Consider the following 15,477-nt stretch of genomic DNA (forward strand, 5'->3'; position numbering starts at 1 on the left):
GCATGGGAGTCTACACATTCATGTGTTTCTAACCTTTTTTCAAGACAATGGATCCTTAAAATTGATTTGATGTGTGTGACTTAAGTGATTATAAGTCTGCATTTTATTACAGTGAAAGAAACCACCTCTTGTCTGTCCTCACCTTCAGTTTTATGATTGGAACTTATTCTTGGGAATTTTCTCCAAGCCTCAGTTTCCTTGTCAAACATTTGTTGTCTTATTTGCTTCCTGCCACCCATGGACTGAGACTCTTTCTGGAAAAGGCTAGTGTCTGCTTTACCCTGGTATCCTTAGTGCCCAATCTTGGCACACTCAATTTGGTGCTCAGTCAATATCCATTGGGTAAATGAACGTAGCCAGGTCGTGTACATCTGGGATATATTATTCCTTTGCACTGCTGCTCCACAGCCAGAACACAATGTCTGAGGACAGAAGGGGCCCTGGGCTAGGCCTCCCAAATGTCCATCTCCTGGACCCTGGGACAGGTGCTGCTGCCTGAGGTCTGTCTGTCTGTAACTTGATGCAGCTGAGAGTGAGAACTGGAAGAACAGGAAACCCTGTGACTCACCACGGTGCAACAGGATCCTGGAGGAGTGGCCCATATGCCTCCCTGGTCAACTCCACACTTACCCTGCTGCCTGAGGCTTGTGAGTACATGGTGTGTCAGAGCTGGAATCTCCCTAAGGTGGCATGGTGGCCCTGCTGAGGGGCCTCCTGATCCCATCTGAAGAAAGCATTGTAGCAGATCTGTTACTTTTTGTTCAACTGGTTTTCAGAGGACAGGGGCTTAATGAACCGGTGTTCTTCTGCTTCATGTCTTCCTCCCCAACTCATCTTTTTCCTTTGTATCAGAAACATCTGGTTTTGCCTTGGCAATTTTACAAGATAAACTTGCTGCTCTTTGCACAGCCTCGGCCCTCCCAGGAGGAGTCTGTGAAGGCATTATTATTAATGAGGTCATTGATAGCATTTGCCCGGCTTTCCCGGGATGGGCACACCTGTGCCCCAGGTTGGGGCACTCGACTGGCCACCGGATGTTGTGGGTCTTGCCAGGAACTAGCTTGCGGTTTGGGGAAGCTTCTCCAAGCTTTGGTTTCCTTGTCAAAGATTTGTGGTAAAACATTGGCAAAGGAATAATGCAAAAAATATGAAATTCTTTCAAACCTAAGTTGCCAGATGTGTCAGCACAGAGTCACTGGAAGGCTGTGTGTGGCTGGATTTAAGCTACGAATCTCCCCTCTGGATGTCCTCTTGTGACCTCTTGGATTTCTTTTGGTGCTTTGACCATGTGTAGTAGGTAGACTAGGGTCAAGTCAGTGCCATCTGCCTTTTTTTCTTAACCACATTAAAAAAAAAAAAAATATGATACTGAACACATGGGGCAAATGCCACCCAGACACGATTACAGATCCTTCGTGTCAGTCCCACTTTCAGGCGCTTACACTCCTCCCCCACCTTCCCCCACCCTCCCCACCACTCAGTGTGATCATATCATGATTTCTGACAGCATAGATCTGTTTCATACTTAATGAGTGGACTCACTTTCACGTCTGCTTCTTTCACCCAGCATTACATTGTGAGCTTCATCTACATTGTTGTGGGTGGCTGTAGGTATATGTTCTTAAATCAAGTGGTATTTCCTGTCCCACCCTGATCTGACTGTGTTTGATTTAAAGCAGACAAGACTAAGTCATACTTCCAGAGAACACAGTCCTTCTTAAATTTCTTTTGAGGAGGCCAGCTTGGAGCATTGGCCTAATAATATAGATGATTTGGTTGTATCTTCCGGGCAAGAACAGTGTTAAGAAAGCTGGGGTCTGGAAGCTAAAAGATTGTTCCACTGTCACCTGGAAAGAGTATTCTAAATATTAACAGAAACATCCAAAAACTGAAGAAAGGAACCGGACTGTGCCTCAGGTGTCCCTGAATCCTTTGCCCTGATGCTTCTAAGCTTGTAGAGCCACTTTCTTATCCTATTTGATCACTTGAATTTACCCTTCTGCCAGGAGGGTGTGTCCTATAGAAATGACTGATGAGCATTTGCTCGTTCGTGTATTATTTATTTTCTGCCTGCTTACTAAAAGGATTTGGCGATTTGGGTCAGCTTTCAGTAAAAGGATTTCTAGAACAAGAGTCATCAAACAGGCAGGGATGATTTCCAAAAAACTTAATTGGAGCTAAGGACAAAGCTCTGAGCTTCCTGACAGTCAAGACAAAATGTATCATTGTCCTTAAATCGGTATTTTCATCTCATTGGGATAGCAGGAAGCACAGTGTATCTGGGCAGACAAACTTTCTCCTGACACTCAACCCTACAGGGAAATGACCAGCCCAGGAAGAGTTAGTGAATAGGACGAAGTCCTTAGAGTAGGGTGGTCTTCATAGTCCTTCCTTCCTGTGATTAGAAATAATGAGATCACATTTGGCCAGCTTCTTGCTTCTCAGGGACTCTTGTTAACTAGGTAGAAAAAGTCTGGATAGTTATTTTTAGATCCTAGAAGCATCTAAACAATTTAGTATTTTTTTTTTTTTATCTGTTGTCCCATTTGAAATATCTCAGATTCTACATTGTACTAGTTGATTATGAATAACCAGTTGCAAATTATAAAGAGCTCTGAAAAATGAGTTAAATCATAAAGCAATTAGTGAGGAACTATGAAATGTAGTGATTCGAATAGCTTCCTGGCACCTGGAAATCATATATACATATATATGAGAAAAAATATATTTATATCTATACACACATTTGTATATGTGTGTATAATATATAATTTTTTTTTTTTTTTTTAAAGTACTGAGGGGTGCTTTACCACTGAGCTACATCCCTAGTCCTTTTTATTTTTTTATTTTGAGACAGGGTCTCATTGAGCTGCTGAGACTGGCCTAGAACTTGCAATCCTCCTTCCTCAGCCTCCTGAGTTACTGGGATTTTAGGCATGCACCACCACCATGCCTGACTAGAATTTGAAATCATTTTAGATCTTGGGCTTGCTCACCCCTTCTGAGACTTTTCACATTGTGGTCTCCAGGTCAACATTTATTCCCTGAGATGACTTAGCTCGAGATCTCTCTTCTGGTGGGGATGTGGCTCAAGCGGTAGCGTGCTTACCTGGCATGCGCGCGGCTCTGGGTTCGATCCTCAGCACCACATGCAAACACAAATGTTGTGTCCGCTGAAAACTAAAAATAGTAAATATTAAAAAAATTCTCTCTCTCTCTCTCTCTCTTTAAAAAAAAAAAAGATGTCTCTCTTCTGAATACTGTTTTCACACCTGTGACACTCCAGGGGATGCCCTGCATCATGTTTGTCTTTCTAATCTACCAGATGCATCCCTCTGTGCATTCTAGAGGCCTTTATTGGTCTATATTTTAAACCAGGTTCTTCATTATCTTATAAAATCCTATAGAACAGGACCTTGATTTCTTAAAATTTTTATTGTGATAATATATATAAAACAAAATTTACCATTTTAACCATTTCTAGGTGTACAATTAATTCAAGGGCATTAAGGACATTTACACTATTGCACAGCCATTACCACTATCCATATCCAAAAGTAATTTCTCTTAAAATTATGGTTCTATACCCCAGAGTATTTTATAGATAATTGGTGTTCAATAGCTGCTATAACATAGGAGGCTGAGGTGGCATCAGTGGTTAGGAATTCAGGTCTGAATGATAATGAATTCCTCAGATTTGGACATTGAGATTCATGGTTTCTTCTTTCCTTTTAAACCTCTGAAAGTACCCAAGATTGAATTCCTAGCCTGTTAGATAAACTGTCAAAGTTGGACTATTGCTCTTTTCTAGACATTATTTGATCCGGCCCGTTTCTCACTGAGACCAGATAGGGTGACTCCAGGATCCAGGCATTGGTCACCAGCCATTCAGTTGGATTTGGCCTATGAAATGAGGTGGACCCTTCAGGACCAGCCAGGTTGTCATTCATCTGGGTGGTCTAGTTTCTAGTCTTAACTCCGGACTTGCTGAAGGCGGCTCCCTGATGGGCCTCCGAGAAGCCCTTTCTAGTTCTCGCCTCCAGGCCTCTAATTCTCACCTCCAGTGCCCTTGGGTCGCTGCCATTTCTGGTCAGGGCTGTGCCTGACTCAGCCTGTCCACTGTGCATTTTGAGGTGGAATCTCTATTAGATTGACCTTTTGTTTTCTCCATTCTTTATATTGTTTCCACGACACATGTTGCCTTCCTTTTAGTGCTGGTCCAGGGGGAAATTTGGACATTTAAAGGGATGGGTGTTAATGGCATCATAATTTGGGTTCTTGTTTTATAAAAAGTATGGGGTTGATTTCTTATTAAGGCTACCCCTGCCCCTACCCCCAGCTCTGTAGAGGAAGAGCTGGTGTGTTATGGGAAAAACGAAACTGTCCAAAATTGCCCAATGAGGAAGTTCTAATCTCCTCAACATTGCTGAATAGGTATCAACTAAAACTGCTAACTCTTTCTCTCTAATTCACACCCTTGCCTCTTGGGCAAGCAGGCAACTTTCCCAGACCCTATCCCGGCTTTGCCCTGGCCTGCCTTTTGTTCCCTAGCCTGGAAGGCTTCTTCCTTTCTTCCAGATAAAGAGAAGCAGTCCTGATAGGCCACATGCCCACCACAGGCATAGAAGGAAGCATTTTGGGAAATAGGCTCTGCCTTGTTCTCTGAGTGTGACTAAGTTGGGTTGAGAAACATCCTTGGCCTTCCAAGGATGCCACTTGGTGGAGAGAAATCTAGAAGAAAGAGAAGAGGTGGAAAGAAAGCAGGGCAACATAGAACTTCATGTTTGGCATTGCCATTATAGTCACCATTGTATTAGGGCTCCTCATTCTATTTTAGAGCAAGGAAACAGGGCCTCAGGGGAAGTGTGGCTTTTCCAATGTCTCACACCTGTACTCGTGTTACAGCTAGGATTTGCACACTGGTTTTTCTGTTGCCAAAGTCCTTGCTTTACCACCACCAGCTACAAAATGAGGCTTGGCCAGAATGATTCTGCTTTGATAGTTTCCAACAACTTAATCTTTTCCCAGCAAGTGCAGGGTTTGTCTTTCCAACTCCCAGCACCCTGGATCAACACAGGATTATTTCAGAGGCACACACTTGGCCCAGTCAGTGTCTTAATTACTGGCTTTTAGAGACCCCAAGCAGAAAAGTGGTAAAAATGATTTTTATAAACAGTGTTGACCAAACAGTGTTGGCCAGTCATTATCACATCATTGGCATGGTAGAAACCTGCCCAGGACATGGGAGGATGTTTGAGCCACCAACCCTAGAAGTATCCATTTAGTTAGTCTGGAATGGATGTTTGGAACTTTTAATGCTTTTAAAAAGTTCCTTGTTTGATTTCTGATGAGCAGTCAAGTTTGGGAACTCATCACAAGTGGGAGAATGGAGAATAAAAGTTATCAGAAAGCAGATTTATCTCTGATTGAGGAAAAGCTTTCTAATTCTGACCAACAATGGAACTTAAAGAAGTGTGAGCCTCTGATGCTTGTAAGCATTCAAACATGGGCCTGATGTCTATTGGGGTGAGACAGGAAGTCCACAAACTCAGATGCTGTGTTCACTGGGATTTTGAACTATTTACCCCAAGGGCCTTCCTTTCTAAGAGTGGATGTTGTTTAGCTGTTGACCTGTTGCCGTGTGTACATATGGCAACTCCTACGTGGCTTTCTCCTCTGGCTTTGGGCCTTCTCTGGCTGCACTCGGGGAGAAAGTTGGCAGAATTCTGAAAACTGCATTCATTTCTCTCCCAACCCAGGAAAACCATTCCTTGCGTGGAGGCTGTGTCTTGTTTCTGACTTCTGCTTCTTTGGCCACTGTTCACCCCACACTGCAGTGCCCCCTGTGTGGGTTCCATTGCTGTGTTTTGGAAGCTGTGACATTAGGCGACTAATCATCTCTTCCTTGTGGCTCTAATAAACTGGGTGGACACATCATCATGCTCAGGTGCCATCTACTCCTGTGTTCCAAGAGCTCCAAAGTGAAAGAGAGGACGTTTGAGTCAAGATGTAGGACTTTCATCTTATATCTGTTCCACATCCTTTCTCTTAACCTTCTCTTATGATGGAGAAGAAACCAAGGTCCTGGAGTCATCCAAGAAACCAAAGGGCAGTGGGCAAACATGGTGGTCCTGGGGCTTGGAGGTGGATATGTAGACCTGAACCCCAGGTCTGCCTCTCACCATCCAAATGCCCTTAAAAACAGGATAGAAGTTCTACAAAAAGACAGTGGAGATTAATCAAGTCAGTAGAGTGTTAGGTTGGCTGCTGATAAGTAAGAAATGTTTGATAAATGTTTAGCTACTGCTAACAAACATCCTGGTCATCATGATTTTCATCTGCCATTGGACACGGAAAGATGATTCTAATCTATTTATTGGGCAAAGGATGATATGTCTTGAGTAAGGTGTAACTGCTTAACTTGATCTTTGGGTGTTAAGGATGAGAAGTATCTGACTGGATTTCCCAAAAGTCTTGTAGCAGTTTCAACATCAAAGGTAAACTAAGAACGGCTGCTGTGAATTTGCCGTTTTGTGGACATGACCTTTCACTTTAGGAAGTGGTATTAGGACCTCTTAAGGCAGTACAGGATCAGCTCTTCTCCAAGGATTCTCCTGCCCCCTCTGTATATCCTCAGAGCCATCTGTGGAGGAGGTGGGTAAGGGGCCTCAGTGAAACTTTGGGCTTTCCTCTCCTTGGGAAAATAGTAAGATGGAATCTCTAACTTTGTCATGTGTCATACTTAGGAAAATGTCCCTAGACATATCTGCTGCCCCTGACCTGCCAGATTAGCCCTGTAGGCCATACACTGTGCTATTTGCCCTTGATCTCTATTTTTTGGGAATCACTAGACTAGAAAGTGGCCCTTTTTTTTTGTTTTGGTAACAGGAATTTAACCCAGGGGTGCTTAATCAATCACTGAGCCACATATCTAGCCCTTTAATTTTTTTTTTTTTTTTTTTTTTTTTTTAATTTTGAGACAGGGTTTCACTAAGTTGGTTGCTTAGGGCCTTGCTAAGTCGCTGAGACTGACTTTGAACTCATGATCCTCCTGCTTCAGCCTTGCGAGCTGCTGGGATTACAGGCATATGCCCCTGCATCCAGCCAAAAGATTGCCTTTTAATGGGTGTGGCCAGCCTGAGTTCACTGCAGTACTATTAGTTAGGCCTGTGTAGACCTGCTGTAGTCTAAGAGGAGAGGGGCAGTCATCTAGCAGAGTAGATAAAAGCACAGGCCAGCTAGACTGCTCCATCTAGTCCCTGCTCCATCCTGGCCCTTTTTGTCTATGTGACTTAGGGCACATCGCTTTCACCTCTCTGTGGAATGGAGGTAATAACAGTACCCACCTCCAAGGACTCCTGTGAGGATTAATGAGTTAATGGGTGCCAAGCTTTGACAACAAGAACTGGCACTATGGGAGGGCTTACTGTTATTACTGTTGTCCATGAGGGCAGCTCAACACTGGCCCTGGATGTGGCCTGGTATTGGCCTCTGGTCTGGGTTGCCCTAAACTTTGTGCATTTGTGCACTCTAGTGGTTAGGAAGCAGGAGGTCAGTGACCTGGCCTGGGCCTGGGAGGTGGGGTGCCAAGCTGGGAGGCTGAAGCAGTGGACATGAGGCAAGTGAGGAGCTAGGACCCTGAAATGAAACAGAATGGACAGCTAGGTTTTCTCTGATTTAAACCAATGGACTTATTAAGTAGTCTGAGACAGTTTTTTAATATATACGGCAACGGGGAATTCTGGGAAATTCTTGTTGTGCAATTCTAAACCCAACTGATAAGACTGATCTTTTTGTAGGCTGGGGGAAGGAGTGGAGAAGCGGCTGAGGGCCGACTTAGTGGGAAGAAATTGTCCTGTCACCATTTTCTGCTCCTATTTTGTCCTTCTCCAGCCCATTTGAGGATTGTGTGTGTCCATTCCTTGGGTTTGGAGCACTGGCACTGTGGAAGGGGATGATGGTGGGTGATGCATCACGGGCTCTCCTTTATCCTGCTCCTCACGGCTGCTTTCAACATTTTACCCCAGACTCTGGTCTTTCCACTTTTAGAATCTTGGAAGATTGATAAGAAGTCATTACTGGTCAAGATCTTTGAAGTGATCTGACGGCCCATCTCATTCTACAGGGCCAGAAACAGTCCCAAAGAGAAGGGACAGTCCAACCCCTGTAGGAAGTTAGAATAGGGCTTGGAAGGGAGAAGATGTAAGGGGACTCTCTCTCTTTCTCTTTTGTCACAAAGAAGGACACTGGGTTTTCCATGAAAGGATTAAATACCTGTACTGTTCCTTTGGAAATCCTAGGTTGCAAGCTCCGTTGAAAAAGAAAAATCAAGCGGAGCCAACAAAAAATGGTGGAGAATATAAAAGGCTATAATAATATTAATGACCATATTTGGCTGAGAAAGTTAATTTTGCTCCTTCATTAAAGTTGGGCCAGGGTAAAGGGCTTGTTTCTTATGGCGGGTAACATTGGTAGTGGACATCAGCCAACCTTTTCCCTTCGGAATCCGTGAGTTTCAGAGCTGGTGAAGGATGTGGTATCCCCTCTAGTCCCTCAGTTGGCTGATAAGAACAGGAGGACCATGTACTCATACCTTCAGGTCACAACTGGGTCCTGGCTATATGGAAACTCATGCATCTCCTTGGATGGGCCTCTGTCAGCCCTCTTCCTACAAAACTGGGAATATCCATGGCCAAGGCAGAGAGCTTCCAAGGAGGAAACTGTCTGAGAGGGACACTGGAGGCCTCTCCTTCTGGTGTTCAGTCTGGAAAAGTTTGTGTACATTTATTGTGGAAAACAAGATCAGTGAAATAATTAGGGAGAGTTGTTTCTACCTCCAAGCACAAGAGAGGTGTGATTTATACAGAGTCCCTGTTATGTGTCAGGCACTCTGCTACTCCAGAGATATGAGCCTGAACAAAGAAACATCGGTCTTTTAGCCTTTGGTGCTATGGTCTAGCCGCTAATATAGATGGCCCCCGGCTCACTGTGGTTCCACCAATAATTTTTTGACTTTATGATACTGAGAAAATGATACATGTTCACTTTGAATTTTGAATCTTGATCTTGGCCCAGGATAATGGTAGTATAATGGGCAGTGCCAGTTAGCCGTGGCTCCCAGTTAGCCATGTGCTTGCAAGGGTGAATGACTGATATTCTACAGTGTAGCGTGGCTAAGCTATAATTGTTCAGTAGATTAGAGCTTAAATACATTTTCAACTTGAGACATTTTTCAGTATAGGATGTGTTTCTCAGGATGTAACCTCACCCTAAGTCCAGGAGCAGCTATAGACAATCATTTCCAAATTGTGGATGGTGTTGGGGAAAGCTAGAGTCCTTAAAGTATCAGGGAGTCCCAACCATTATATTCAGGAAGGTCAGAGAAGAGGAGTCTGTGGAGAGAGGCCTGAAGAGTTGATGGGAGATGGCCGGGTCTGGTGCGTGGACCCTGGGGCAGGGAAGAGCAGGCTGGGAACTGAACCAGGGATAGAGTCTGCTCAAGGGTACAGAGACATACCATAAGATCAGGAGCTGGGCAGAGGCCAGGTCACCTAGAAACTTGGAAGGTTTTCTGGTTTGGTTCCAATGGGAAGCCGTGGATAGATTTTTAAGCAAGAGAACAGCAGAGTCTGGCTTGGGGGTTGAAAAACAGATGGAAGATATATGAGATTGTGTGAGCCCAGGTAAGAGGCGTAAGAGGCGCTTGGCCTAGGGTGAGGGACAATGGGATTGACATGACTGGCCATGTGAGGTATGTGGGGAATAGAGGAGGGTCAGTAATGAATTTTAGTTGTCAGGTGTTTTAATTCAACCTGTCTGAAAAGAACTAACTTCTCTCCTCCCATTGTCCTTTCCCCAGGTCTTAAATATTCTCTAGAAATAAAATTAAATCTATTTTCATTATTTTAATTTTTCAGTTTAAAAAAGATAATCTTGATAATTTGATTCCCATTAGTAGTCTTTAATAATCACGTTTTACGAATGACAGATTTTATTCTTTTGAAGGGATGTGTTATATTCTATTAGATGAACCTAATATTATATTTATATATGTAACTATATATATTTAATATATTTATGTATGTATTTAATCCCTAGGTCTTTATTCTTGTTTTCTCTTTCAGGTTGAGCAGTATCTCTACCACATGCGTCTCTCTGATGAAACCCTTTTGGAGATTTCTAAGCGGTTCCGCAAGGAGATGGAAAAAGGGCTTGGAGCTACCACCCACCCCACTGCTTCAGTGAAAATGCTGCCAACTTTTGTGAGGTCCACCCCAGATGGGACAGGTACTGCAGCTGGGGGGTGGTAGCCCTGAGCAGTTTGGTTGTCATTACTTTGGGACCCAAAGGTTCTTTGGTTTTAAGCTTCAGAAGCCAATCTAGGCTAATGTAAGCGGGCGGGCAATGAATGGAAGGCTGTGGAATGGGCTAGGCAGGAAAGCTGGGAAAGCTGGCAGTCTGGGCAGGCAAGGTTGAAACACCTCTTTGTCAGCGCTACCTGGACACTCTGACAGCTGTTTGTTTTCCATCATGTGCTGAGAAAGGCTTCTTGGCTGTTTGGGATTTTACAGTCCCACACAGATTGCTCACAGTTGTGGTGATGAGCCACAACAAGCATACTGTGATGGTCACAGCCATGGGCTCTGGCAGTTGCTTTCTGGCCCACCTGTGTGCACATAGCCAGCACATTCTTTAGGCATGCTGGAGAGATGGTGTAGTTTAGATCGTCCTGGATTCTTTCATTTTCTTTTCTTTTTTTTCAGCTGGGGATATCACAGTGGTTGCTGGTTCAAATTCCTGGGATCTAGTGATCCTCCTACCTTTGTCTCCTAAGTAGCTGGAACTGTAGGCATGTGACACCTGCCTGTTGTTTTTGTTTTTTTCTTCTTTGTCCTGAGGATTGAATCCATGGGCACTGAGCTACATCCCCAGCCATTTTATTTTTTCAGTTTTTAAACAGGGTCTCTCTAAGTTGCTGATGGTGACCTTGAACTCTTGATCCTCCTGCCCCAGCCTCCCAAGTCACTGGAATTACAGGCTTGTGCCACCATGCCTGGCTCATCCTAGATTATTTTTTGAGCTTTATGAAAAAAATACTAGAAGTCTGAATAAACTTGGGGAAATGTGAAAAACCACAGTGCGCATGAGGTATCAAAGGTTCTGAAGTTCTATTGCAATAAGAACCTATTATGCTTTCTTTAATTCCCTAATTGGATACAGAATCCCTGTTTCATGGTGTGCCACCCATGCAAGGCTCAAACGTCCAGTCTTTCTTCGTAGGCACTGGGGAGTCAATAGAAGGACTGTGAGCAGAACTGTCTTGGTAATGTTATATCATCAACAGTAATTGTGGAACAGAGCGGGAGTGGAGGGGTCCAGATTGGAGATACAGAAATGTCCCTGGCATGTTGTGTTGGGCAGAGAAGATTCAAAGGGAATGTCAGGAGGTTGAGCACAGCTGCCTGGATGGCAGCATCCTTAGAGAAGAGGTTATAATGAGCTGTAAGAGCTTCCACACTACTTGTTTCATTCAGTCCTCATGATAGCATCCCATGTCAGAAACGAAGCATCTGTGAGCCCATGAGTGTGGGGGGCCAGGGGAAGATCCTCACATCTAGAGGAACAGGGGAAAGAGCCCAGGGAGCAGTTGCCAGGGCAGTGGAAGCCCAAGTCCAAGAACTAGAAGGGAGGAGAGGACTCCAAGATGTCAGCTGGTCTCTGGTGAGGTGCTGCAGAGGAGTCACAGAGCTGGAGTTTACGGGCTGCAGGGAGGCATGGGTTACAGCTTATTCACGTACCACATGCCTGTTTGCATCATATTTGTGTCCTTAAGGCTCACCATCCTGAGAGTCTTTAGGGACCTTGTTTGTCTAACAAGACTTTGTATAATTCCTAAAATAAGTCTATGTTTGCTGAAGCCTCAGGATCCAGTCTGGACTCAGTGCTGATGGTGTGACCTTGTTCAGGGTTGTTCTGAGTGTGTGTGTGTCAGCCCTTCAAAGAGTCCTTGGAGGTGGCAGACTCAGGAGTTCTCCCTCCAATGCCCTCTAGATTGGCACATTTAATGAACCTATCTCTCTTGGACTGGAAACCACACCCATTTCTATTATTCCTATTTGACATTCTGATAAATTTACTGGCTCTTGAAGGACAGTTTTTATTTACCCAGCAGTAGTATCAAGTAAGTACCCTAAATATTGTCCAGATATATATTATGGGATTAGGACTCTCCTGAGCACCTACATGTGTGAACTCATTTGCATTTCACAAAACCTTAAAAGGTGCAAATTTTATCGGCCTATCTTAGATGAAGAATTGAGATTGGATGGTCAAATAACTTGCCAAAGATCACACAGCTAATGAGAGGCTCAGCCAGGAATCAAACCCAAATGTGCTAAAGTTGAGGTATCAAGACAACATTTGACGTATTGTGTCTTTGTGCACATGCCTGGCCTGTGCACTTGGAACTGCAGCACGTAGCTAGTGCCAAACAAAAATTTTTTGAAATGAGGTTGGGGCTGGTGGTTTAGCCTGCACTACAGGCAGGTGAATAAATTTGTTGGGAAGAACAGATTATGGGGCAAGCCATGTATATGACATCTCAGCAATTCCATTTCCAACCATATACTCTGAATAAACTCTCATATGATTCATTCCTGTATGAATCCAAGGAGACATGTCCAATAATGTTCATAGCAGTGTTGCTTATAAGGACAGCATATTGGAAACAGTCTGTGGTATATTCATGTGATAGGATACTGTTCAGCATAGGAATGAGCACGTGTGAATATGGAGACATTGAAAAATAATAAAAGAGCTCAGCGTGTGGCAAACACCTGTAATTCCAACAACACTGGAGACTGAAGCAGGAAGGTGGCAAGTTTGAGGCCAGGCAGGGCAACTTAGCAAGACCCTGTCTCAAAACAAAATAAAAGGACTGGGGATGTAGCTCCATGGTAGAAAGCCCCTGGGTTGTAGTACCTTACAAAAAAATTTAAAAGTAATGAGTGAGTGAAAAAATGTGGAAATATATGTATCTCCTATGTGCAAAGTTAATGTTGAATGTAAATTTTAAAAGAATCCCTCAAAGCAATGCTATACATGCTTATGGACCCATACCTATACACATCCTGAAGTTAATAGGATATAAACTGGAACATGTACACCATGTAACCAACTGGGTTTTTTTCTCGAGAAGAAAATGGAACTGGGGATGGGGAGGTGAAGGAATGAAATAATTTAGAGTGGTCAACATCAAGGCTTTCAAGTTTATGTTTTGTCATTTGGGGAGTGAGTGATGGAATGTGGCAGTGAAGGTTGAGGATTCCTAAATTGACAGAGACTACTAAAAATAAAGATTTCTCTCTCTGTCTCTCTCTCTCTCTCTCTCTCTCTCTCTCTCTTTGGTATCACAATAAAATGCTGAGAGGAAAGACCAAAGGCACACTTGTGGGCAGACAGTGGCGTCATGCGCAGCCGTGGGGGCTGCACTTCTGCACCTGCTTCCTGGCCAAGGTCTGGCCTCCTGTTGTTGGCGACTGGTGATAAGGTGTTTCTCCCATAGAAGGCTCGAGACCTTTGCTCCAGTGGTGTCTATTCAATACCACCTTTATCAGAGCCTTTGGTTCTCAGCCCATTGGTTTCCAGCATTACTTTTCTAATCCATGGAATTAAGCCTTGAATCTAAACCTCTCATCTAGAATGACCTAATCCTTAAATCACTAGCTTTCTGACTTTTCTGGACCATATCCTCACAGCAGGAAACACAAATGCATTAATGTTTATCCAAAATAACACTAGATTCAGGGACCAATGTTTACTCTCAAGTGTGATGCAGTTAGATCTATTACTTTACATTTTTTTTTTTTTTTTAAGTTGCTAGCCAGAATCTACTAGGTGTTTTTCAATTAGAAGTTCAAAAGCATCTGCCTTAAATGATCCTTGGCCCAGTCTTGTTCTAGACTGGCAGTAAGTCCAGGTAGAAAATCTGGGAGAGACCGTAGGAAGTTTCAGGGCATCCACTTTTGATGGGTAGTTCCATTACACTGAAGGAAAATGAACCTCCAAGTCATGTTTTATGGGTTCTCTGTGAGAAGGCAGGGTATGTCAGCAGATCCCAAACCCTGCTGTCGTGGAGATGTTCAAAGACTATTATCAAGTACCTTTGCTTCATCAACTGAGTGGACTATGTGTGTGAAGATGTATAGTTAACACAAATAACTATATTATGATGGATATAAACAAGTCCGAGAATATCTTACTCAGGTGATTGAGTTCAATGTCAGCCAGGTTATATGCAATTATTATGTGTTAATTAAACATTAAAAATGTTAAGGAGATAGAAATCTTAACTACCCTGATTGATCATTACACATTGTATCAAATTATAACATGGTACCCCATGAGTTTCTACACTTAAATTAATAATTAAAAAAATAAAATAATTTTAAAAAGTTCTTGTTTTCCCCCCAGTTTTAAAAAGTTCAAAGTATTCCATAGTGAGCATAATATTTACTAGATTTGCCTTATTATACCTCTTTATCCTTCCATCTATCAGTCCATCTTATTTTTTTTTTTTATCAGTCCATCTTATTTAAGCATTGCAAAATAAATTGCCAAAATCTGTTCAGTTCAACTCTAAAAATTGAGCATGTCTAGAGTTCAATATTCTTTTGGGGTAAGATCTACATGCAATGAAATGACAAATCTTGAATGTATCATTTGACGAATTGACAAAAATATGTGCACCTGTTTAATACAATCCTTATAAATACACCACAGAAAGTTCTCTCATGCCTCCTTCCAGTCAGTTCCTATCCTTGACAACCCAGAGGCCAGCATATTTTAATATTTTCCATGCATATTAGCTTTGCCTGTTTCAGAACTTCACATAATAGATTCATAGAGTATTTGTTTTTTATTCAAGTCTTTTACGCATCATAATCTGAAATTTATTCATGTTGTTTCTATCAGTAGTTTGTTCCTTTTGGTTATTGATTCCATGATCTCATTGGAGTCATATTTGACATGAATATTGGTGGATGCTTAGGAAGTTCCCAGTTTAGGGGTATTAAGAGTAAAGCTAACATGAACATTCTTGCACAAGCTCTTTCGGGGGCACAAGTTTCATTTTTCTTGGGTAAAACAACTGGGAATGGAATTACTGGGTCATAGTTTGATGTGGTATATGCTTCAATTTTTAAAAATCCCAGACCTTTCCCCTAAATTGTTGAACCATATTATACTTCCACTTACGAAGTGGAAAGACTTCTGCATGCCTCATATCCTCACCAATATTTTTTTTGTCTGTGTCCCTTGACTTTTGCAGTGAAGAATCAGGTAAAGGAAGCATTGTTTGTGTCTGTCAGGGATGACACCAGCCTGAACTCTCTGCAGGCAGCCCTAATCTATGCCATCACTGAGCAGAGGATTGCAACACCAGTCCTACTCACAGTACTGTCAGGGTCCTGACACACA

The 15,477-nt window shown here is 42.9% G+C and overlaps 1 protein-coding gene across 3 annotated transcripts in view; it reads left to right on the forward strand.

Annotated features, from left to right (window-relative positions):
- Hk2 (hexokinase 2) overlaps positions 1-15,477 on the forward strand; it is a 59,592-nt gene that overhangs the window by 9,658 nt on the left and 34,457 nt on the right. For all 3 annotated transcript variants that reach the window (XM_076833538.2, XM_076833537.2, XM_076833539.2), the window contains one exon: positions 10,125-10,287. In XM_076833538.2, coding sequence (XP_076689653.1) covers positions 10,125-10,287 — 163 coding nt within the window. The remainder of the gene's footprint in view (positions 1-10,124; positions 10,288-15,477) is intronic.

Source organism: Callospermophilus lateralis, chromosome 14 (genome assembly GCF_048772815.1).
Source record: "Callospermophilus lateralis isolate mCalLat2 chromosome 14, mCalLat2.hap1, whole genome shotgun sequence".
Lineage (NCBI taxonomy): Eukaryota > Metazoa > Chordata > Mammalia > Rodentia > Sciuridae > Callospermophilus > Callospermophilus lateralis.